This window comes from Prunus persica, chromosome G6 (assembly GCF_000346465.2).
Source record: "Prunus persica cultivar Lovell chromosome G6, Prunus_persica_NCBIv2, whole genome shotgun sequence".
Taxonomy (NCBI): domain Eukaryota; kingdom Viridiplantae; phylum Streptophyta; class Magnoliopsida; order Rosales; family Rosaceae; genus Prunus; species Prunus persica.
The window spans coordinates 8,811,613-8,837,264 of record NC_034014.1 but is presented as its reverse complement, the minus strand read 5'-3'; the positions used below and the strand labels follow the sequence as shown (position 1 = coordinate 8,837,264).

Genomic DNA, 25,652 nt, shown 5'->3' with positions numbered 1-25,652 from the left:
AACTAACATTTTAAGAGTCCTTGTATTAACTTTTTTTTTTTTTTTTTTAAAACAAACTTTAGTACTTGGTTTTGAAAAAAATGAAAAGTGAAAAGTAAATGGTTATCAAACATACTTGAAGGTTGATATCAATATGTGAGGTGGAATATCATAGTAAATGATGATAGCAAGTAACAATTTAAGCAGTTTACATCTAAAATCATACTATAGTTATTTTGATTTGACTTGGTTCAAAATTACACAATATTATTATTACTAGTCTCTCCACACACGCTTTCGCGCCTGCGATATTATCCTCATTTAATTAATAATTTCAATTATTAATGTTTGCATTAACTAAAGGCATTTTTTGGTATTTTCAATGTTTTACCATTGTCCGCCTTTTGCTTTATATATATAGATAGATTATTATTTCTTATTGAGAGGGGTGATAGTATACTAAACTCACACACACTACACGGATGGTAGAACTCAAACCCAGGACCTTGCCTGAGGGAATAAATATTCCAAACCACTACACCAGTGGGTCATTTGCTATATATAAATTATTATTATTTGTTGAAAAATTCACAATATTAAAACTGAACAAAACTGCCTGAAAATGGTTCAATTTGGCCCGTTTGAAGGATTGAACGGTTTTTTGGGCAACCATAATTTAATATATATATATATATATATATAAAGTAAAAAGCAGAGAATGGTGAAACATTCAAAATACCAGAAAATACCCTTGGTTAATTCAAACTTAAGAATTCAAATTATTAATTAAATGAGAATAATATAGTAAATTCACATTTTTTTTCATATTAAAAAAATTAAAATTAAAAACAAAATCAGATAATAGGTCCTACTTTTATAGAACATAATTGCCCATGTTATCTCTTCTTAATTCTAAAAATAAAATAAAAAATAAAAAATAAAATCAATTGGCACATGCGTGAGTATATATAAAGCAAAAGGTAGAGAATGGTAAAACATTCAAAATACCAGAAATTGCCCTTAGTTAATGCAAATATTAAGAATTGAAATTATTAATTAAATGAGGATAATATGGTAAATTCACACTTTTTCATATTAAAAAAAATTAAAATTAAAAGAAAAATCAGATAATGGATCTTATTGTTATGAAATATCAATCCCGATCTCTTGGACTCCTAATCCAATGGTTCAAAAAAGTCTTTTAAAATGAGTGCACGAGTGAGTGAACTGTTGAATTTACATCCGACGGTGAGTGACCACAAATCTCTTGGACCCCTGTAGTCCAAGATATCAGGACTATATGAAATATAACTACCCATTATCTTTTTTAATTCTAAAATAAATTTTAAATTAAAAAAAAAAAAAGGCCTCTTAGGCCATCTCCAACCCAAGGACCTAAACCCAAAATATTGCCCAAAACCTCTCCCAATCCAAGAAAATTTGAACCCAAATATGGGTCCAAGTATTGCATGGACCCAACACTATTCAATGGAGCCCACTGCACCTAAAACAACCCCATATGCACAGCATTTGATGCGGGCCCCAGCTGAACTGCTGGACTGTTGTAGTTTGGCTGCTTGTCCAGCCACTTGTCAAGCTGCTGTTTGTCTGCTTGTACAATTGAATTTGATTTTTTTTTTAATATTCTAAATGTAACTTAAATCAACGATCTAGATTAAATCTAAACTATTTTAATGGTAAAAAAAAGATCCAACGGCTAAAATTTAAATCCAATGGTCAAAACAATATTTTAAATTAATCTAGGTCAAATTATATTTGTGGAATTTTAAATTTTTTTTTTAGGTCAAATTGTTCAAAAAATTTAATTATGAAGTTATTTTAAAAAATTGAATGAAGAAAAGTTATCCCTAAAAAAAAAAATTAGACTTAAACCATTCTTAAACAATTTAATAAAGTTGTGTACTTAAAATTTGAGTCTGGAGGGTTGGGAAAAAAAATAATTTGAATCCGGGCAAAACCCAAATAGTTACTTTTTAAAGGGGGGAAATTTAGGTTTAACCCCTCATGAGTTGGAGAAGATCTTACAAATGCGGAAGCGCCTGCGGAGAGGCTAGTTAGATAAATGTTGTTCTTAAAAAAGACAAAAGAAAATCCAAAATATTTGTCAAATCACATCCTTCAAATTCAGGAAACAAAATTATTAAGACAGAAAAGAAATAATAAAAACGCGGTTTAAGCTTCTCCACCACTATCTTGGTTCTCTCTCTCTCTCTCTCTCTCTCTCTCGCTCACCTCACTCTCTTCGCCCCTTTGCACTCACTTTCACACTTCTAAGCGTCAAACCCTCCAACTCTCTCTCTCTCTCTCTCTCTGGGTTTTATTGGCGTTGTACTTTGTGCTTTGCTCCAAAAGCCCTAAACTTGGAGTACATTTTCAGATCTGCGCTGACATTTCATTCAATTCAAAGCTATGCGCCACTAGTTTTACTTCCCTTGACTGAACAAACCCATTTCCCTAAAATGTCAAACTCCGACCCGAAAACCCGACCTCGTCCGGGTCCATGGCCTCCCGCTCCGGACTCCTCCGCAATGCCCCCTTCTTCTTGGGCTAAGAAAACCGGCTTCCGCCCCAAGTTCTCTGGCGAGACCAATGCCAGTGATTCCGGTCAGATATCGCTGCCGCCGCCCCGGCCCCGAGAGCCTGAAGCCCAGCCTGATCTCGAAGCTGGACGGGCCCGGCCTCAACCGGCTCCGAATGGCGTGCCCGAGCGCGAGGTGGCTGCACCGGCTCCAGCGGCACCTTCGGATAAGGACCAGACGGTGAAGAGGAGGAAGGACTCTAATGGAGGGTCGAAGGTTGCGGCCAATGGGCCCAGTGGGCCCAATGGGCAGGCCGCTGCTGGGCCCACGGAGCCCAATTCGCAGCCGCGGAGGCCGGCGAGGATTGAAGAAGTGGTTGATGTTTTGCCACACGGTGTTGATGATGATGGGAATGTGGCTAGGCACTCGCATATGAAGTATGAGCTCAGAGATACACCTGGTCTTGGTGAGTGTCTTTTCTCCCGATTGTTTATTGCCCGTTTTTACATGTGGTATAGTACAAATGTGTGTTGTTTTTTTATTGAACTCAATTGATAATTTTTAAGCTGGGGGTGTTTGTACTCTTGTAGGTTGTAGAATTCGATTGGTTTTATGGATAATTCAAAATGGGTTATGTTTTTTGTGATTGTTTGGAGGTTTAGTTGTGTATTTGTCATGAAGTATTGTGGAAGTAACAATTTTTGCTTTTTTAAAATTATGTTTTTTCATGTGATTGATATGGTTTGTGTTTGTTGGTACAATGTTTCAGTTCCCATTGGTCTCTACGGGTTCCAGCATTATCTTTCCATGTTGGGTTCGATAATTCTAATTCCACTCGTCATAGTTCCGGCAATGGGTGGGACTTATGTGAGTAGTTATAAAATATACTTTTTTTTTATAAAAAAAAATGTTATACATTTGTTTACTGGATGGTACAATGTTGGATCGTTTGATTTGACTGGATTTAGTTTATGTAGGAGGATACTGGAAATGTTGTATCTACAGTGCTTTTTGTTTCGGGAGTGACCACTCTCTTGCAGACATCGTTTGGATCAAGATTGCCCTTGATACAGGGTCCTTCATTTGTTTACCTAGCTCCCGCTTTGGCGATAATCAACTCCCCAGAATTTCGAGGACTCAATGGAAATGTATGCTTCTGTTTTTGATTTTGTTTAGTTTGATGGAAAGCTTAGTGACTGTCCTTTTTTGCATTTATCACCCTAATAGTTAAGCTTTCAGTCAAAGAGAAAGTGGATAGTTATGGTGTTGTCTTTTCATGGATGCAATTTAGTAGAATCCTTTCAGTAGAGTACACCTTAATGATGCAAGGGATAAATTTTATTTTGTTGTTTGTTTTCAAATATACAGTGAACTATTACTTTATCCGACTTGCGAAGATGAAAGACATTCAGTGATTAGAAATCTATCTTTCAGTGGATCATATCAGTTATAACTTATATCTTCCTAATTTTCTCCTCTATTTCTTTTTAAATTCCTTAATTGCCCATGAACTGTACATTAAGATGCACACACATTTGTGTATGCATGTATGAGTTATTACTCTCTTTCTTTCTCTCTCTACAAGGTGTCCTCGTAGCCTATAAGACTTGATTTAGCAATCTCTAAGAAATAAAATTAGCCACAACAAAATTACATAAAAATAACAGACAACAATGATAAAACTCAAGTCACTATAACTTTACAATCAGATGGTAAACAGAGAAAATAGTCCTATGCCCAAAATCGGTCTCTTTTCCACAAATTATCAACGTCCTGCCCCCTCGTCAACTATCCTTCTATTTCTTTCCACCCAAACTACCCCAAAACCAGCCATCACAGCACACCTCCCCAATACATTCCCTTCTTCTTTCCACCAGAAAACAGAAACCTCTCCCGTAAAAAGCAGCGCATGAGACTGGAATCACCCAACTTATGCCATCCTCCCTAAACAACATTGGCCACAAAGACAATGCAATTGGATAGTGAAGAAGCAAATGGTCCAAGCCTTCAAAATCTGTTTCACACATAGCACACCAATGAGGAGATAGACAAGAAAAAAAATCGTCTCCTCTGAACCATGTCAAAAAGCATGCAACCTACCATGAGCGATTATCCAAGCTAGCACCCTACAGTACCTTAGGCCGTACTTGAGCCTTCTAAGTTACATGAGAGGGAATAAGCAAAGAAAGAGAAGAGTTGTCCATTAGCGCGTTTGCAGGAGAATTACACCTGACTACTCCAATCTGAAGATTCTCCTTTCCCCCTCTACAAGGGACCAACAGAACAATTTCTAGGCAAGACAGTATCAAAGTTAACTCCCCCACCTTCTTATCACTTAGGTCTCTCTCTCTCTCTCTCTCTCTCTCTCTCTCTCTCTCTCTCTCTCTCTATATATATATATATATATATATATATATAACAAACACACAAACAAAAAAAGAACCTCTTAAGATTTCTTAGTTATCCAGTGCCAAAGAGTGGGTAGTCTATGCATTTAACCATAATTATGTACTTAAAGAAAGGTATTTTCTGATACACATCAGGTTTTGGGTTTAACTGAATCAACTCAGAAACTCATTGATGCATAATTGCTTTGAATAATCTCAATCCTGAAATATAGGTTCTGCTACATTTTGGAAGGAAATCTCAACATTACACAGTAAATGTTTGGAAATTAGTCAAGCCCCCTATCAATATATTTAAATTTTCATGTTATTATGCTTGCCCTCAAACTGCAACTTAGCACTAAACTAGAGGTTCTTTTGACATACAAGCATGATGCATTCTTGCTCTCAATAAATCTCTTTACCAAATTGGAGGTTCTATTATTAATGAAATAACAACATTACAAAGTAATGTTTGGAAGTGAGTCATGCTTCCAATGTATATATTTCGCTTCTCATGATATTTAATCCCTGCTCTTATTTATTTTTTCATGTATTTGTTTTACTAGTTTCATTCATCTTTTACATGTTGTTTGAAATAGAATTGCCATTTCATTACTGTTGAATTCTTAGTAATGTCTGCTGGTAATCCTTTGTCATGGCAGAATTTTAAGCATATCATGAAGGAGCTACAGGGGGCTATAATAATAGGTTCAGCTTTTCAAGCAATACTTGGATATAGTGGACTAATGTCAATATTTTTGAGGTATGATTCCAGCATTTTTAAGCCCCAATCACCCATATCTGTATATATATATTTTATAAATATAATAGTTTTTTTGCTACTTGGAAACAATCAAAATGCGTAATATTTAATAGTTTACTTTGAAATACTTGCCATGTACTGGGGTTGCCTAATCAGAGCTTGAGTGGAAAAGTATGTTTAAATTTCTTCATTTGTTATAGAGGGAATTGATTAATGGTTTCAGTTGTTTGTTGGTGTTTATGCTGATAGTTGGCATCCTTACCATGTCTTAACAAAAAAATTATACACCACTCATGTAGCGATCTTCAGTAGATAGGAGCTGCTTCTATTTAAGTGATGTCTGAGGCTTGTAATAGCTACCTCTCGATTCTTGCCCGATAGGCAGGATTCCTCCATGAGTTTGAAAAAATTGTTGAAATAGACATTTTTGAAGTTTGAAGAAAAAAAGCAGCATAGGATGCTTCCTTGAAACCACCGGTTAGATTTATAAGAAGTTTTTTCAGACTATGGGCATTTGGGATTTGACCCATTTTACGTGGCTTAGTTGGTAGATGAGTCAGTTTCCTTTCATTTTCTGGGCAGTCTCGAAGAGTCAGTTTTCGTTCTTGTGTGTTTGAGGGTTTATTTTTTAAACTTTAATGATATATGGCCATTGAAGAAAGAAATCTCAGTAGAACATGTTTGAGTTCGTTATTATGCATGCTATGCCACACAATTCATAGGGCCTTTGCATATTGGTTTTTTAGATTTTTGTGCAACACTCACAATAATTGGGTCTTGTATGGCAAAATCATTAACTCAACCTCAGTTCATTTGCCTTTTACTTTTCAGGCTAATCAATCCAGTGGTTGTGTCACCCACAATTGCTGCTGTTGGACTTTCTTTCTACAGCTATGGTTTCCCGTTAGTTGGTACTTGTCTTGAGATTGGTGCGGTGCAGATATTGTTGGTTGTTATCTTTTCTCTTGTAAGTTTAGTGAAGCTACCTTTTATTTGTATTTGGTCATATAGGTTCAATATGATTTTGTTGCTGCTGAACAAGTGAACAGTTTTTTTTTCTCTGTTGTGTCAAAACACTTAATTCATTATTGTTGTACTTTCTGCAGTACCTACGGAAGGTATCTATTTTTGGTCATCGTGTATTTCTAATATATGCGGTGAGTTAGAAAGATTCAGATTTATATTGTGTTAATACTTTTTACCACTATTGATCTCAGCATATATTTTATAAGGGCAGTGGTTTTCACACTCCCCTTTTCTCCCTGTGTACCCCTCCCTTTTCCTCCTGTGTACCCCTCCCTTTTCCTTTGTAGCCTTAGGATTGAATAAACCAAAGGAGAATCATGGGACAAAAACAAGGGGAGGAGTACAGAAGAGGAAAATGGGATTGTGAAATTCAACACTCTTTTATAATTGTATGCATGCCTTCTGTAAACTAATGTGGTAGAATCTATCAAAATTATCAGGTTCCTTTGGGTCTGGCAATCACATGGTCGGCTGCTTTCCTACTAACTGAAGCCGGAGCATATAGCTACAAAGGTTGTGATATAAATGTACCTGCATCAAACATAATATCTGAACATTGCAGAAAGCATGTTTCGAGGATGAAGCACTGTCGAGTTGATACCTCTCATGCTCTAAGATCTTCCCCATGGTTTAGGTTTCCCTATCCGTTACAATGGGGTACTCCTGTATTCCACTGGAAAATGGCCTTTATCATGTGTGTGGTTTCCATTATCTCATCAGTGGATTCGGTTAGTTTTCTGTCATTTGTTATGCATTATACTTTTTTTTGGATATAAACTTTTCTTGGAGTTCATACTTTTATTAAAGCTTGAACTTTATATTCTCTTTTCTTTTCTAGCCCACTGTTAAGCACATGTTGAACTCGTAAGTTTAATGAACGTGGCAATAATATTTATATATGAGGTCCTAAAAATTTTATATTTGGTATGAGATGAATGATTTGGCTTTAATTCACATTTATAAATAAGTTCTGAACTCTGCTTGATTGCCTGAATGGAAGGTTTGGACATACATCCTAGTTCTAGACTAATTCTTGAGCATTTTTCATCTTCATTAGTCTAGTGTTCTAACATTGGTCCCATAGAACTTTTGAGATTGAAGAGATTGCAAATTGTGACAATGTAGTTAGCTAACAGCAACTCCGTACTAGTCCTTTTTTTTAGGTGAATAACTATTGTTCCATGTTCTGAATTTTCCTCTTAGAAAAGCATCAATCTGATTACATGTATTACTCTTTAAAGATCCCAATTACATCACTGTATGAAAATTCCTCCTTGAGAGTGCCCTCTACACTTGTGTAGCGGAAATACTGAACTAATACTAAATTATTAGTTACAACATTAGGCATTATTCTTTGTTCCATCAAGCTGCTTATTTGATTTGTCATGCGATGCTGTTTGATTCCTTTGGTTGCTGAATTTGCTTTGTGTATGAACATGTCAGGTTGGCTCCTATCATGCATCTTCATTATTGGTGGCTTCCAGACCTCCAACCCCTGGTGTTCTTAGTCGAGGGATTGGTCTGGAAGGTCTTTCTAGTGTCTTGGCTGGTCTTTGGGGTACTGGAACCGGCTCCACAAGTTTAACTGAAAATGTGCACACACTAGCTGTCACTAAGATGGGAAGCCGTAGAGCTGTTGAATTGGGAGCATGTGTTTTGATTGTCTTATCCCTTGTCGGTAAGTGTTTGTTAAGCTTCTGTTTTCAATTGCAACAATGAGCCTGTAACAACATAAATATGGAATCTTCTGTCATTTTTAGTGCATGCTTAGATCATTTTGTTATAGCATGCTACTACTAGTACTGATACAAGTATCTGTACGATTACTACTTCGACATTAGTTTCTTTTCTGGTTGGGCATACTAGCATTTCAATATCAAGTGCATAGTTTGAATATCTAAAATGGCAAGTTTATCCATTTGGTTCTGGTTGTTTGAAGATTGCAATTGCTCAGATTATTTCTTTGTGGCTTGGGTAATATATCCGCCGCAGTCTTCTTTATTCAATTTTTGGGATTACTATTTGCTTATTCTGCAGTTATTTGGCCTTCACTGGTTCTTGTGAAATTTACTTGTTACCATATGTTGCTGAAAAATATGCATAAGGTTTGCCTGCTCATTTTAAGAAGAGTTGGAGGCATATGATGGTTGGGGATTGTGATTTCCATGAAATACTACTCTCCGAGCATTTTTTGATGAACTCTTTTTCTTCTTGTTTGTTTTATTTTTCTTCCTGAAGTATACAATAATGCACATGGGGTGGGAAAAGAATGAGGATCCTCAGTGGTTAGTTTAAGCCAATCTTGTGATTTACTTTCAAACATTTGAATATGCTAAATATTAGTCTTCAGATATAGTTTTTATAAGAAATCAGTTAGGGTACAAAGAGAACGGGTAGGAGATTACGAAAGGCAAAAGACCCGGAATATATTGAATTGCAGACTTGAAGTATTTGACACAAGTTCGTCCCTATTGAACAAAACACAAAAGACCCAGAGAGAGAACCCTTGCAACCCTGCTAAAATGGCATGAATTTTCAAGGAAGTACACAATCTTTGGGAACCAGAAGTTATTCTTTGACTGTTGTCAACCAAAAAGCTTCTCTAAGAATGTAGGCTTTGTCTTTGCCTTAGCCTAATTCTTCTCTAAAATGTTTTATAGGTGAAAGAGGGTGTTCAAAATTGTGGTCACTTTTCAGTTTCTAGTTGCATTTCTTTAGATAAGGTTGATTCAGCATGAAATGATTTGACAAGATCTACATCCTTATTACTATTGTCTGCCGAACACAAATATCAGTTTGATTTTTTTGGGTCATAGTACATCAAATTAAGTTAATGAAACTTGATGAACATGCAAGTAAACTTGATTTCTGGGCTGATTGATCCATCCAAGGGTTTGAGGTTGGTCTCAAAATAACTTGATTGTATTCTGTACACATTACATTATTCAATTTGCCAAGATGTTAGTAGAATATCTGTGTATTGTATGATCTTGGACCCAACCAACCTTTCAGCTGTTGAAATTGGCTATTAGATCCTGACCATCTTTCTCTTTATTAGCAACTTAGAATCAACATTTGTTTTCAATGTTTCCTCTCTCTTTATATGATATCACCACATCAAGGTGATTTGGTATCCATTACCACTTGAACAACTTAAAAGACAATGTTGAATGTAGAATCAAGGGCATTCTTCTCGCTGAAACTAATTACTGTTATGTTATACTTGCAGGTAAAGTTGGAGGCTTTCTAGCATCCATTCCCCAAGTCATGGTTGCCGCACTGCTGTGCTTCATGTGGGCGATGCTTGCTGCATTGGGCCTGTCCAATCTACGTTATAGTGAAGCTGGAAGCTCTCGGAATATTATCATAGTTGGCTTATCTTTGTTTTTCTCGCTTTCAATACCGGCCTACTTTCAGCAATATGGCATCTCTCCAAACTCCAACTTATCTGTTCCAAGTTATTTTCAACCATACATTGTAGCTTCTCATGGGCCGTTCCGCAGCAAATATGGAGGGGTATGCTTCCACTTGACCTTCTGCAATAAGAAACATTTGTTCGGCATGTATTTGCCTTTCCCTGTTGAATGGTAGAAACGAACAATATTGGTCAACTGACCCACTCTTTATTTTACGTTTTTTGACTACTAGAGGAAACAAAGGAAAACTAGATAAAATAACTGGCATAGTTTAAGAGATTGCGAAAAATAGTATAGAAATCAGCTGCCTTTCTTTATTTGTTCTACTGTATTTTTGGTCTGATATTTGTTACTGTTCAAATTGTGTTCGTACTAAGGGAAGACCCTACAAAAATAGGAAAAATCAAACAATTTATACTACTAATATCCCAAAACAATTTGAAGAAATGCTTACATATCAGTGTCACATATCATTTCACATGCTGGACCTTTCTGCGTAATTGATTTTGCAAACCAATAAACTCTAATTAAGATTCTCTTTGTAGGTGAACTATGTGCTGAACACATTGCTATCGTTACACATGGTGGTTGCATTCCTTGTGGCTGTCATCCTGGACAACACCGTACCTGGCAGTCGTCAAGAACGTGGAGTGTATGTGTGGTCTGAACCTGAGGTTGCAAAGAGGGAGCCCGCTGTAGCCAAGGATTATGGGCTGCCCTTCAGAATTGGCCGGGTTTTCAGATGGGTGAAATGGGTTGGACTTTGATAGAATTTTTGGTTGGTGTGAGCATTAATCAGATATTCAAGCTTTTCAGAAACCATTTTCAGGGGGATGATTGTAGTGTTACCGTGATTCTAAAGGTAAGTTCGGGGCATATATTCTTAATTATTGGTCTGGAAACTGTTTTTTCCTACACGAAGGGACTTTCTACTTCTTAGGTTTATAGGTCTTATAGAGATATTTTGTGTACATTTGAGGAACCAGAAGATCTGGTTGTGTTGTAATCTTAGATTAATGTATCTAGTGTTGAGTCATTGGGACCTTTTTCATGCGGTCAAGTGATCTTCATGTATATGCTTTTTTCTTTTGTTTTCTTTCCATGATCAGCTTAGACCTCTACTTTCCCGAATGTTGGACTCTCAATGGAAAAAGAAAAAGAAGGGTATTCACACCGAGTGAGTGAGATCTGCAATGTGGAATGTTGTATTTCTTTTATTTAGTATTTAGATGATCCCTAAATATCATGATTGTGAGATTTATTTTTTATCCTTTCTTTTTAGTAGTGAACTATTTGTGCATATTCGGATCTATTTGTCTTGAATTTATATGCAACTTTTGAACTTTGTATGCATACATGCCTTTAAATGATGAGATGAGTTGTATATCTAGCTTTTTTGAATACAAGCGATAGTCTAAACTACAAGGGGTAGGGGTGTTACTAAGATGTCATAGGGGTTTGAACTTAAAATCCCTTATCAACAAGTCAAGGTCTTTTTTCACTAGGTTAGACCCCATTGGCATTGGCATATCTAGCTTTTGGTTGAAAGCTTGGAAGTTCTTATGTAGCATAGATCGGCTAAAGTGTCTCAGAGCCTAGAAAGGTCAATTGACTTGATGAAAACTCTGAGCAGAATGATATTTTAAATGTAGAAGACTGAAGAATGGGTTCTTATAAACCTGGAAATTAGTTGAAAAATAGGAATACAAGAGTGATTCCCTAGATGGTTTTTGAATAAGAGTTATTTAAAGGGGCAAACCCAAAATTTACATAAGAGAATGAACGTATGGTAAGGATACAATCGAAACAATTAACCAAACAAAGAAATAAAAGTCAAATAAATAATAAAGACTTGATGAGTGGTGACTGAGATAATTGACAGGAATTAAACAAAGAGCCTTCAACTCAAATTTGAAACTCAAATTCAATTTCAATTTCTGCAATTCGAGTAGGAAAAAAAAAACTAAATTGCAACAACTTCTCAGTATTTTTTCATATGAAGGAACACGAAACCAATTCCCAACGTTACATAAAGATTTTGAATTTGAGAAAAACTCTAAAATATCAGAAGTTTTTTAGGAAACCAAACTCGAATAATTAGTTACCTATTTTAGTTACCTTATGTATAAATCCATTCTCATAAAATTGTTTCCAATTCTGAATTAATATTGTATAGATAATTGTTTCCAATTGAATACTAATGAAGGAAAGCGTGTCGACTTGGGAGACAATCCAAAGAGAAGGAAACCAGAATTGACAGGGCACTTAAGAATTTGTACGTATATATAAGCAATCACACGCTTTTTTTTGTGTGCGCTCACAACCTCTTCATCTATAATGGGGAAAAAGAAGATAGACATCAAGAAAATAAACAACAAGAACTACCTAAAGGCCACTTTCTCAAAGCGGCGCAAGGGACTTTTTCGCAAAGCCACTGACCTTTGCTGCTTGTCTGGTGCCCAGATTGCGATTATCACCTTTTCACCCGGTAACAAGCCCTTCATCTTCGGACACCCCTCCGCGGAAACTGTCATCGATCGATTTCTTGGCGAACAAGCTTCATGTACAACGGATGGTGATGATGATGAGGGCATTGGACCCGTTGAGGGTGAGGATGGTCATGAAGATTTAGAAGCCAGTCATGATGAAGAGGATATTGGATCCGTTGATGCTGAGGATAGCCATGAAGATTCAGAAGCCCATCAAGAAGATGAGGCTGGTGGGGATGGGGAAAAGGTCAGTGTATGGTGGGATGAGCCTATTGATGAAAATTTAGGACTACATGAACTTAAAAAGTACAAGGGTTTGCTAGAATGTTTGAAAGAGAATGTGGCTAGTAAGTTATATGAGATGAATAAAAGGGAATTTTACACCAAGGATTATTTGGCAATGCTTAATTCAGAGATCGGTTCTACTTCTAATGCTTAAATGCGATTAGTTTTGTTGGTTTTTGTTTTTGTTAGAAAACTCTAATTCATCAACCCTTTGTTGTTGAACAGAGAATTTTGTATTTACTCTTGAATTCAAGCCTTTGATTTCATTTAATTTTGTAATGTTTTTGTTTCATCTTCTAGTTCTAAGTTAATTTAAATTGTTAGGATTCTGATAGTCCCAGTCCTTTTGTTGTTGAAGAAATTACAAGTAACCAATTCCGAAACAAATTAATGAAGTCGTAGATCTCTCTCAGTACTCTGGAATCGATATCGATCGGGATATTACATGCTTGATTTGGTTTAGAAAGGAGAAAATTTTATAAGGCAGAAGTAAAAGAAACTCTCTGAATGTAGGCATGCGGCGACAGGCACTTTGTTGGTTTGCAGTTGTAGGTCATACTGAAATATCTGAATCGCTCCAAACGGATAATAAGTTAGACTCTTTGAGTTATGGAAATTCTGATTTTGAAAAGTTTCAAATTGTCGAGCCAATTTTAACCTTTCAAAATTTTGAACTACTTTCCAAAACTATTTGAATTTGAATTGGAAACCCCTAATTCAGATCCAATTCGTTCGAAGATCAAGCCTAGACCCTAACCCAGGAACACATGGTGTTTGAGAAGTCTCAAGAATAATTTTTTGAGACGTCTCAAGAAAAGTGAAATTGATAACCTAGGGTTGGGTTTATATAGTTAGAAGATACCTAGTCCTTGTAGGAGTAGGATTCTTTTATTAGAGTTTGGAGTCAAAATTGTTAATCTATGTTTTTTTTACAGCCCAACCATTATGTTATGCGGCCAAACGAGGGAGGTTTCCTGCGTATCGCTACCGCGGTGCTGGGCTGTAAACATAAAAAAGAGTCAAGGATTAAGTATAGCGTTGAATCTATTTCCCGTAATGTAAAAGGAAAAGAAATTTAAAAAATAAAGTGTTTCGATTTATCACACAAAGGGAACCTTGATAGGAAAAGGGAACCCAGCATTGATCGGAAGCCTAGTCATCTTTACATATATAAAGCTGCAGTTTTTTCTTTGGTGCACTCACAAACTTTCTACTCATCAATCCTATAAATAAACAAGGTACTGTTTACTACGGATCAAGAACAAGAAATCGACATCATGGGAAGACATCAGATCAACATCATGAAAATAAACAACAAGAACTACCTCAAGGCCACCTTCTCAAAGCGGCGCAAGGGTCTCTTCCGCAAAGCCACTGATCTGTGCTGCTTGTCGGGTGCACAGATTGCGATTATTACCTTTTCACCTGGTAACAAGCCCTTCCTCTTTGGAAACCCCTCCGCCAAAGCTGTCCTAGATCGATTTCTTGGTGAACAAGATTCATGTACATCTAATGATCATGATGAGGAGGGCCTTGGATCCACTCCTGAAGACAGTGATCATGGAGATTTAGAAGCATCGCAAGAAGGGAGTAATGAAATTGAGGATGTTATGGATGAGGACAGAGTCAATTTTTGGTGGGATGAGCCTATTGATGATGAATTGGGGATATATGAACTTCAAAAATATAAGGGTTTGCTAGAAGCTTTGAAAGAGAATGTGGCTAGTAAGTTAGATGATATGAATAGGAGAGAATTTTACACCAAGGATTTTTTGAGTATGTTTTGTATTTCATAGATTGGTTCTACTACTTGCGAAGAAGATCTATGCCATACTTTTTAAATGTCGTTTAATTATAACACGTAAATTTCAAATGTCGTTTAATTACATGTTTTTGCTAAATTTTTATTTAAAAGTTTCAATCCCTAAGCACTAGAACTCCTTCTAAAGGATGACCTACTTGGTCATGCCAAATTGGTTTGGAATGAATTCGACCTCGATTTCAAAGCTGCAATCTTGTTATTGAACCCAATTAATATAAAAATATAATTAATAATTTTAATTAAAAAAGTACAACAATAAAGATGGCCCAGCCCGTCTAGGCCCAACCCGCCAAACCAAAAAAACGAAATGTGTTCTTGATAAAAGATAACATATGTTGTGGACGGAGGAGAGAGAATAAGTTGAGGGACTGATTCTAGTACAACTGTTTGACTTAAAACTGCTTATCTTTGAGCAATTAGTTCTTAGCAATAAGTTCATTTTAGCATGATATATTATACAATTACCCATATAAAGTCCATTTAGAGAGAAAAAAAACTCAAAACTAACCACTTGTCATTTTCTAATTGATTTTAGAAGTTTTTTTAACACACTAAGAACCAATTAGAAAATGACAAGTGGCTAATTTTCGAGTTTTCGCTCCAAATAGGCTCTATATAGGTAATTGTATAATATGTCGTGCTAAAATAGGCCTACTAATGATAAGCCCTTTTATTAAATCCATCGGTGTCCTCATATAAGATTTACAAATTGTGGTTTCTCACTAAACTTCCCCTCTTGGAAGGGGTCTGAAGTACCAAAAGAGCTAAGTAGGCCTCTGGGCATTGAAGGCCACTCACTAACTTCATACCCAAAGAAGGCCTTGAAAAAGTCAAAAGAAATATACAAGAATTCTACAGTGAGGGCTTTATCTAAAGTCTTTAAATGAGGTCCTATTTTTTAACCTTTGATCTAATAGTTAAGAGATAGGACCTTACTAAAGGCCTTAGATATAAGGCCCTCGCTATAGAATGACTCAAGAAATATAAGCCAAATAATATAGTGGGCTGTGTTACTCTGACCAAACTCTTTTTACTTTTTATATGCAAAAATATGCACTAGGTCCTTTGTTCTTTTTTGTTTTAATTATTTCATTACCCTTTTACACTAACACAAATGTTAAACAACTTTTTTTTTTGTCTAGGTACTTTCATTCACTGTTTTTTTTTTTTTTGGTCTGAACTCCGTTTTTTCTTGATCACGAACAAGGATTTTATCTAAAATTTGACTCCTAAAAAAAAAGATTATATCTAAAATGACTTCGATGCAATTAATGGTAGGCTATGTACTTTTAAGTTTTAAATTATTGTGTGTATTTTTTAATCATTAGCTAGTGAGGAGGAAGGGGGAGTATTTATGTTGGATTGCCTCAAGATTGTCTCCTACATGAATCGAATTCGGGTGCACTTGAAGAGAGGGGAGAATTTGGCCCATTTTTTGGCTATAATGCCATTTTATGAGCAAATTATTGTGTTCATGCCTTGTATCGAGCCACACAAACTCAACAATAAATGGTGAACTTATGAACTAACAAGTTAATGTATGCAGCTTAATTTTGTTGTTGACCATTAAATCCTAAACCATAGGACATGTAAACGATCCTTCAGTATCCACTGATACTGTTTAAGCATTATAGCTTGCATCTCACTTTGTTTCCTCTCCAGACCTCTGCAGCACTGGCTCCTCTTCTGCCTCTGTCTCTTGTCTTTTACTGATTTGATTTTGGCCCTCATGATTTAGAATTGACTTGTTACAGGCCCAAATCCTCATGGGTCTACTTGGATTATGATCCAAATTAATCTGTTTTAAATGAATTTTTTTTTATTTCCACTGTTTTATTTTCGAAATATATATCCTATGCGGACATCCAAACGTCATTATCATACGGACGCCATGTATTTTGTATTATCCCTCCATACTTTCATGTCTGTTTTCTCAGCTAACTTTGCATCGGTAATTAAATACTGTGTATTGTATATTTATTTATTTGGTCGGTTACTGTGTATATTTATATGTGCATCACAATCTGCACTCTTTATTTAAAAACTTTCATCAATTTTTTTTAATTATAAAAATAATAAGAAATTAATTTGATATGAATTAACCTGCAACATGCTACACATGGTGCTCCTGCAGGCTGTAATTAACAATCAAACTTTGAAGGAAACGATATTTCTCAAGAAGCATGCATGTTATACAATATCTTTACTCAGATTTCCACCATGTGGAGTTCTTATTCTTTGATATGATCCAATTAAACTTTTTACACATGTCTTCTTATGAAAACAAAACTTTCCTAAACCAGCACACATTCACATTCTCTTCTTCTTCAAGTGTTTTAGTTATTCCAGAAGCTTAGGAAGGGCACATGTAATCACTTGATGATCGGGTGCATATGTGCAGAATTTGACTCAGATCCTGCATTATGAGAACTCAATTCTTTTTTCTGTTTCTTTTTCTTTTTTAAGGAGTTATCGACCATTCGCAATAAAAGGTTACCTTTTCCAACACCCACACTATCAGAACTTGAACGAAGGATATCTTGGTCACCACCCAGATCAACCAATCACGAGCAATAGCATATAAAGCAAGATTTGAAAGTGATTGGACATCTGTCAAAGTCACGGTCAGAAATCTAATTCGGCCTGAGAGGTTGCCAAGCCTATAAATAGAGGACCCCTAACAACTTTCATAGGGTCCAGCACCAAATGTTGGACCGATGGATTTCTCAAGTATTTTGAGACCTGCATTTCTCAAGTATTTTTCTTGAGCACTACCTTTTACATCCAGATTCCTCTAGATACCCACATTTCTTGAGTAGTATGAACTCACTGAGTTTCCAAGCTCAGTGCCACCATCGCCAAGCTACCAAGTTCGGCTACCCATTCCCTATACCTACCGTTTTCAACACTCCAACGGCCTTATAACAAAAATGTAAATAAAATTTTATAAATCAAACGAAGTCACATTACAAGCAAATATAACACAAATAAGTACAAAATATAAATAAAATTCACTTTTTTTTTATGAATGAATAAGTAGTTTTTTCTCTCTTTGCCGGTCTATTATCATCATGTGACATGATATCCTAACAAGAAATACTAGATACCAAAAATCATATATGCTAATTAATAATTCAAGTTGCAAAAATAAAACATATATCAACAATCTCCAAAAGTTTTCACCCAAACCGTAAATTATAAAAACTTAACAACAACAATTAAAATTGGAAATTGAATATATATATATATATAAAGAGAAAAATTTACCAAGATTGAAAAACCCATTGAAGATAGGTGGTACAATTTTTTTTGAGGAGGAGAGATATTTCCTCTAGGCTCTCAAGGTTCAAATATGGTGTTTTGGGTGGCTAGAAGAAAATTTTCAATGTTTACTCACTGTGGGTGTAGCCCAATATCAGTACGATTAGAATAGCTCAAGTTAGTAAACCCTTAGCGTGAGTTCTGCTTCTAATCAAATTTATATAGGTTTGTATTGATATTTATTATTTCCTATATGCTTCAAGAGGAGTAGACTTATTTTAAATAAAGGAATGAGCTATATTTATTATATTAGTGATAAAATAAAAATAAAAATAATGCATATATGGGCTATATTTATTTAGTGCAGTGAGCTAATATTTATTAGAGTAGGAATGAGCTTATAAAATTTAAACTGTATTTAATATTTTAGAAATCTTCCCCTACGCTGGAGTATTAAGTATAAATCTTCCCCTAGGCTAAGTCCGTCTTGGTTTTGTGGCACAGCTAGTGCATTAATTTGAGCGGAAATAAAATTCAAGTTATGTGTCATCCTCTCCATAGCTCTTGAAATTTTAGTTGGTAGGTGATGAGGTTGTCTTGCTAAATAATTAAATATAGGGTAAACTACAGTAAACCCCCCAACCTATAGGGTCATTTATAAGTCCATACCTGATTTTGGGGACATTTACGAGTACGTACTCAACGTCACGGAAAACCTACAATTTGCCCCCTCCGTTAGCGAGATCATTAGAAAATCTGTTATCTGCCTATGTGGCATTTTTAGGACCCATTTTTTAATTGACGTGGACTTATAGGTGGACAAATAAATATAAAAAAATTATATACATGAAAAAAATAATTTTTAAATAATATTTAAATCATTAACAATTAAAAAACTCTCATCTCTCTTCTCCAACCCAGCCAACCACCCCGACCACCTTGCCCACCCCTTCCCAGGCCCTCTCCATCTCTACCCCCTCTCCGTCGCAGCCATCATCCTGCCCAATTGCTTATAATCCCTCTATTTCGTTATTGTGCAAACCAAATTTCGTGAATCTAACACTGAGAACCTCTTTGATTCTTCCAAAAAGATGAAACCCCAAGTTCAGCTCAGTCGAATTCCACTACCCATATCCAAAATGAAGCATTTGAATGAGTATACAAAACACATCACATAGTGCAAATGACTGGATTTCATCACAATTTTAAACCATTTGTTCTGTTTCATTCAACCAAAACATACACTCAAATCTACTTTCTCAGCATCCAAACAAAGCCAGAAAGCAAGAAAAAAATCCGTTACTTTCTGGGCGAGTTTTGCAAAACTTTGAGATCTAGGTTTGAGAGAATCCATGGTTTCTTAGAAGCCCCAAAATGGATGCAAGCCATCGTTGCTGCTCTGTCGGCTTCTCACTCTGATCCGCTCAAAACGGCATCATCGCCTTCCTCCTCTCAGGCGTGCCTTTCCTTGTACTCGGAGACGGCATCGGCTTCACTTTACTCAGCGATTTTGGCTAATCCGACCGTCCGTTTCGGACCAAACTCGCAGAATATGGTTCCTTCTCTGTAAGGAACCTTCAGAGGAGCCCAGATTGGCCATCGGAGACCGTGGACCCACGGGGTCCGGGATCGGCCGATCTGGCAGTATATCGCTTAGTAAGGCTTCGGGTCTCTTAAGGTCGTTCTAACTGTCTAAAAAGCTAATGTGGGCATAAGAGTAACTTTAAAATGAGTGCACGTATTTCTAGGAGCCGGGGGCAGGGTGTTTAATTTGATTCTTTTTATTCAGTAGTTTATTGATTTAGTATTCATGGATAATCAGGCACCAGAGGTCCAGTCGACTTGCAGGAAGGACCTTTGAAGGGTCCAATTAGCTCGGACCATCCGTGAGTGGACTCTTTGTTTTAATAAATGAATTTAAGCAGTTCAGTTATAAGCTGTTTTATGCTGTTAACTATTTTATGTTGCATGCTGCCGAGTGCAATTTCCTTTAAAGCTTGTATGAACAGATATTCTCGTTAATTATCAGATAAATGGCAGCAAAATTTTAAAGGTTACAAAAAGTTAATTCTTCAACAACGTTTCTTCAGAAACTTTATATTTTCTTAAATCACCTTGTACCCAGTTATTAAATGTTGCCTTCGGTTTATATTTGTTACCTTCGGTTTAGTCAGCATGCTTGACAGTTGCCCCAAGAGTTCCTTGGTACTCGAACTCGTGTGGAGCGAGTAATGCGGATAAAGGTGGACTACGGTCCCCTGAATCCTGCGAGTTGCGGCTCGGACTGACTTCGTGTCACTGAGACCTGCGAGTATGTGTCACCCATGGTGATGCAAGAAATTGACGGATATAAGGATTTGACGGAAATAGGGGTACACCTAGGTGATAGTTTTCAACTGTTTTCAAATGTATAGTTATATACATGCATGGATTTCAGAAATAAAGAAAATAAGTTAGTTTGTATAACTGTTTCTACAGTGGGGTTAGTATGTTCATATATTATTTTCTAAGCTTTGTTTTGGGTCCACTCACCCTTCTTGTTGTTTTGCGCCCCCAGGCAGTAGACGTGCACAGGAATCCACCACCGGGCCACTTCCCATCTTCCGTGCCTTTCTTTGATGTAGGATTTATATTTTGTACAACGATTCACTCTTTTGTAAATTCTTAGCAGTCGCTCTGATGTTTTGCCCTAGACTGAGTTTTGATCTCTTGGAATGTATATATACATATGCTGGCAGTTGGTTGTATATATATATACTTGTTCTGACAGGTGTAAAGATTTTGGTATTGAGCCAGATATAAGGGAAACTCTGTCGGTTTTTCGGTAGAAGTCAACCTTGTTATTTTTATCATGTTTTGTATAGAAGGGCAAATAGGTCATTTGTGCCCGACATTCGCCAGGTGTCGGACACACACAGGGTCTGGCTCGGATTCCAAAGTGGAATTTGGATCGGGTCCTGTCATGAAAAGTAATTACCCCCTTTTTACTTAGGCACTATTCCCTATTTATAGGGAAGTGAAAATGAGAGTTTTGCACAAAGTTTCAATGTGGGACTTTGTGCAAACTGTTGTGGAAGCGACACGTGTCTGTGGTCCTAGGTTTTGTAGTTGAGAGCATCAGTAGGTGGCTTACCACTTCAGAAGGGAGTCCCCCTTCGGTAGGTTAAGAAGGTGATGATGTCACTCGCACTCTAAGGGCTTGTCTGTATGTCTTTTGGAGTGTTTCTTTCCCCTTTGGCAGCTGGCGTGCCTGTCCAGGTATTAGTCGTCTAATGCCGAATGCGCTCGGTTGATTATAGTGTAAACATGTTCTTTTTGGCCTGGTCGTGATGATACGTTAGTTTATCTAACGCGTGTTAGTCATCGAATTTAGGACTTACTAACCTTTAGTTGTATCACAAACCAACAAGTTAAAAGGACAAGAGATTAACAATATGTTTAGAGACACAAGAGATGAACAATATGTTTAGAGACACAATTTATAGAACGTAGTCTTATTTCAAGTGAAGGACATTAAATTCTGGTCTCTCTCTATTTGTTGTGATATAGTTAATTTCAAGCTTCAGATCTAGCTAATTATATGCAGTACTAGTGGCAGTATGCCATGGATTTGTTTCATTCAGATCTTGCTACAATTATATAATACTCGAGTCACCTGCAACACATGCTGCACAATGTTTTTTTATATATTGTATATTGGATGTACATCTGAGCTCCCACTAACTTAAAGCATCCAATGCCACTTGAAACCGAAAGAAAAACAAATCATATCTCTCTAAATTCTGTACAGCTTGCAATATTTAATTTCTTAGTTGGCCAATGGCTAAATAAACAGGTTGAAGATTTTTAAAGTCAATGATTCCATGACCAACAAAAAGTTCATATGTATTAAAGTTTAGTCTATAAACATGTGCCTCTTTTCAGTAGATATATTATCTAATGTTATTTTAAAATGAATATAAGTTCCCGTAAAAAAAGGTATTAATTTGTAGATCAACGATTTCAGGTTCGAATCATTATAGTGTGTGCGAGAAAACTCTTTCTCTTTCTCTTATAATTGAAACTATCGTTTAGGATCAATTATATTGAAACTATAGACTTTACTTGGGCGGCTTTGGTGAATATTTCTTGACGCGTTACCAAAGAATTTAGATTAATTTAGGGTTAAATTGAGACTTCAAAGTATAATGTTCTTACTTTTTAAGTTGACGGCTCTATTTTAAATCGTTTTAACTTTTTTTGTCATAACATAAACAAATTACTTATGCATGCATATGCCTTGAGCCTTTGGGCAAGATGCATGTCATCTAGGCAGGCTTCAAACATGTAGACATATATAGCACGTTTTCATTTCATTTATAATTTAATTCAAATAGCCCACCACAACATACAAAATATTATCCATTTACTGTCCTCTAATAATTGGGGACACAACAAAATTCAAACAACCAAGAACACTGTGAAAAAAGTGCCACCATATATATTATATATATGAATCTGGTAGACGTAGCTTTTGTAGTTATAAGACCTGTCTTCTTGCTGTGGCATCTAGTAACTGGCAATTAAGATGCCAAACAGTATGCAGGAATTGATAGATATATATAGTCCCTTTCATTGATTTTTTTTTTTTCAAATAATGGACATCTTTTAGGGGTACTCTATAAATATTTTTCCAACGATTGAAATTATTTGGTTTTTAAATCTATATTTATAGATAATTTTTGCAAAAAAAAATTAGACAAATCGAAAACCTTTTCGATATTCAATTGTGTCTTACAAAATTAATGAACATTGTGCTTCAAAAAAGTACTAAAATTTCAATAATTTAATTGAATGGTCAAAATGATATCGGATTCAAGTGATTTTTTGTAGAGATGATCTTCGAATGAATATCTACAAAATATACGGTTTGAATTAGTAAAATACAATGCGGCATGAGCCCTACAAGAGCGTCTTTAAAATATAAACTTATTTGTAATGTTCTAGAGAAACTAATGTGTGGTCCGTGGTCCTTAGAAGAGTATGTTGTTGGCCTTAGAAATTATGGCAAGTGGATCATGCGGTTATATTCATGAAGCCCTTCCTGCATATAAGTTCTCCAAATTTCTCCTTCACAACAAGAAGTGGATCCTTATCAAGCAGCACAGACTTGATTTGGCTAATAATAATCAAGACAATAATGTGTGTCACTGACCATTAATCTAGAATATTCAGTTTCTCTCTTAATGGCTGTAATTTGACAAATGATATTTTCTCTAGGGTTGGGGCGGTGTGACAAAAGCATCACACCAATCTACTACAACTATGTTCAGGCCAAAGGTGAAAAAAGTTACCACTCTGGATGTGGCAAGAATAGGTCTATAACAAGAACATCACGATGATTCTTTTTTTTCTTTTTTTTCATCAGAGATAATATTTAAATGGTAATTTAGAAAATAAATAACTTCGAATATGACGTGTCTACGATAAATATCTGCTAATAACAACATGTTAAATATTGTTTCTTATGTGGGACCAACTAGTTCACACTTGTATCTCAAGTGTTAATGTTATAGTGCATAATTTGAATCGCTCATATTAAAAGTCATTTTCAGTGTCATGTCATCCTCCACAACTTTCTCTGCAACTTGCAAACATCAATGTTTTGTTTCATCATATTGGTGTTTTATTTGGAAATAAAAAAAGCAGACACACGCACACACATATCTATATAAAACATCAATATGGTGAAACATCATGTCCCTGCAGACTTGATCTATGATTTTCTTCGATCAACCAAAAAAAAATCTATGATTTTCAATTTGTTTCACCATACTGGTGTTTTTACAATCCCGATTAAGCTAGCTAGCTATTGTTACATTTTATTGCGGTAATATATGTACTTTCCAACGAGAAATTATAGAATGGTATTATATTACCACGTCAGCTAATAGTAGTTTCATTCAAAATATGTCATGTGTCATTTTTTAAAAATAAATTATAGCTTTTTTTACAGATGGATTTAAAATTCTTTTTTTATTTTGAACATGATTTTTTATTTATTTAAAAAGTTAAAGAACCCAAATACGTTGCTGGAAACCACCTCCACAACCCAATCCCCATCTTTGTGCAACCAAACCCAATCGCCCCTTCAGGGACAGAACATGTTTCTACAGTATGCGGGTAATTCTTTTTGGGTTTGTTGACCATCATTTGTACAGAAACTACAAAGGGGATCATCAGTTTTCGTGAGATCCTACAATCGATTTCTTTCCTTCTTCTTTCTGATATCCTCCAATCAATTTCTCAACATCACTGCTCAAACTTTCTATGGGTTTAAGTTTCCAGTGATTTTTTTTATGTGGGTTCTTGTTTCAGATTAACCAAAACCCTTGGGTGGTTGGTCGGGTAGCAGTACAAGGTAGAGAAGATTGGGCTGCCGTCGTGAGAGCTGGTTTCCGGCGTTTTGGTATATGTATATGTATTATTCTAGAGAGTAAAAGTCCAGCTGTAAAAACAGCATAATTTATTTTTGAAAAATAACACATGTCATATTTTGAATGGAAATACCACTAACTGACGTGGTGGTACCATTCTATAATTTCTCCCATCCAACGTGGCATTTTGTGATTTTGAAATTGTATGATTTCACCATCTAATACGCCTTCCATGGACATAACCATTATGTCCCTGCAGACATGTGGTACCACATGATCCATGTATATATCATATATGGATGTATGTATATATAGGGAGGCCACTTGCCATAATTTCTAGGGTCAACGTACTCTTCTAAGGACCACGGATCACACCTTAATTTTCATAACATGATAAAAAATGAAATAATGTTCTCTCCTAGCAATGAAAATAAATACTAAAATTAAATACATATAGGTTAGGTCAGTTAACTATAACAGTATCTTGTCTCTCGGATTTAAATACCCTTCTCTGTAAGTGAGAGTAGTTTAGTTCAATAAATTTTCTATATCATTTGCTAATTACTTTTTATATATTTCTCTTTATTTAGGTTTGTTCCTCTGTGTCGCTACACACAACTACTTGAATTAGCTGTTAGGTAAGATGATCGACTTAGAGTTAGAGCTAACCTTTAAGAATGTTTCTTTACCTAAAATTAACACACAAACGATTGACTTTCATGTTCTATTCTACTTTTTTCTCTGCAAGGAAAATTGCAGGATATGTTGCCAAATTCAATATCTCACAGTCCAAATTGTGGGATGTGCCAAGGGGGATGTTACTTACAAGGCAAATTTGACACGATGACTTGGTCCTCCTTATGAATCCTTCTCGTCAGCTAACTATATTTATTCAAGTTTACATTTTCTGTTACCTATAAGGAGTAAAATTCCATGACCGATCGAGTTTATAGCTTATTTCTTCTATTAGACAAATGGTTCCGATCATGTATTTTCTTAAAATATCTTTTATATATTGTTTTCAATTTTAATTTTCTAAATAATTTTGTTTAATATAAGCGATAATCTAAATTACAGGGGAGGAGATTCTCACACACACATCACGGTACGATTATAATTCAAATATGAGACATTTAAAATACAAATTAAGACCTTTTTTTACTGAATTAGACTAGACTAGACGCCATATGGAGCTTCAATATCCATTAGTAATTGATTACTATTAAAATAACCAATTGGGATTGTCCTTTGCAACATCTGTACAGGTT

General features: G+C 35.7%; 3 protein-coding genes across 3 annotated transcripts; all 3 read left to right on the top strand.

Moving 5' to 3' along the window:
• LOC18774652 (nucleobase-ascorbate transporter 12) lies at positions 2,008-11,357 on the top strand. Its single transcript, XM_007208273.2, has 10 exons — positions 2,008-2,985; positions 3,289-3,386; positions 3,497-3,667; positions 5,569-5,669; positions 6,501-6,636; positions 6,776-6,826; positions 7,136-7,423; positions 8,139-8,373; positions 9,925-10,211; positions 10,657-11,357. Exons 1-10 carry the CDS (start codon positions 2,460-2,462, stop codon positions 10,876-10,878), a joined length of 2,115 nt encoding a protein of 704 aa, XP_007208335.1. The 5' UTR covers positions 2,008-2,459; the 3' UTR covers positions 10,879-11,357.
• LOC18774658 (agamous-like MADS-box protein AGL62) lies at positions 12,448-13,177 on the top strand. Its single transcript, XM_007207701.2, has one exon. It carries the CDS (start codon positions 12,449-12,451, stop codon positions 13,037-13,039), a length of 591 nt encoding a protein of 196 aa, XP_007207763.1. The 5' UTR covers position 12,448; the 3' UTR covers positions 13,040-13,177.
• On the top strand, positions 14,163-14,681 carry LOC18772221 (agamous-like MADS-box protein AGL62). The gene has a single exon (XM_020565660.1). It carries the CDS (start codon positions 14,163-14,165, stop codon positions 14,679-14,681), a length of 519 nt encoding a protein of 172 aa, XP_020421249.1.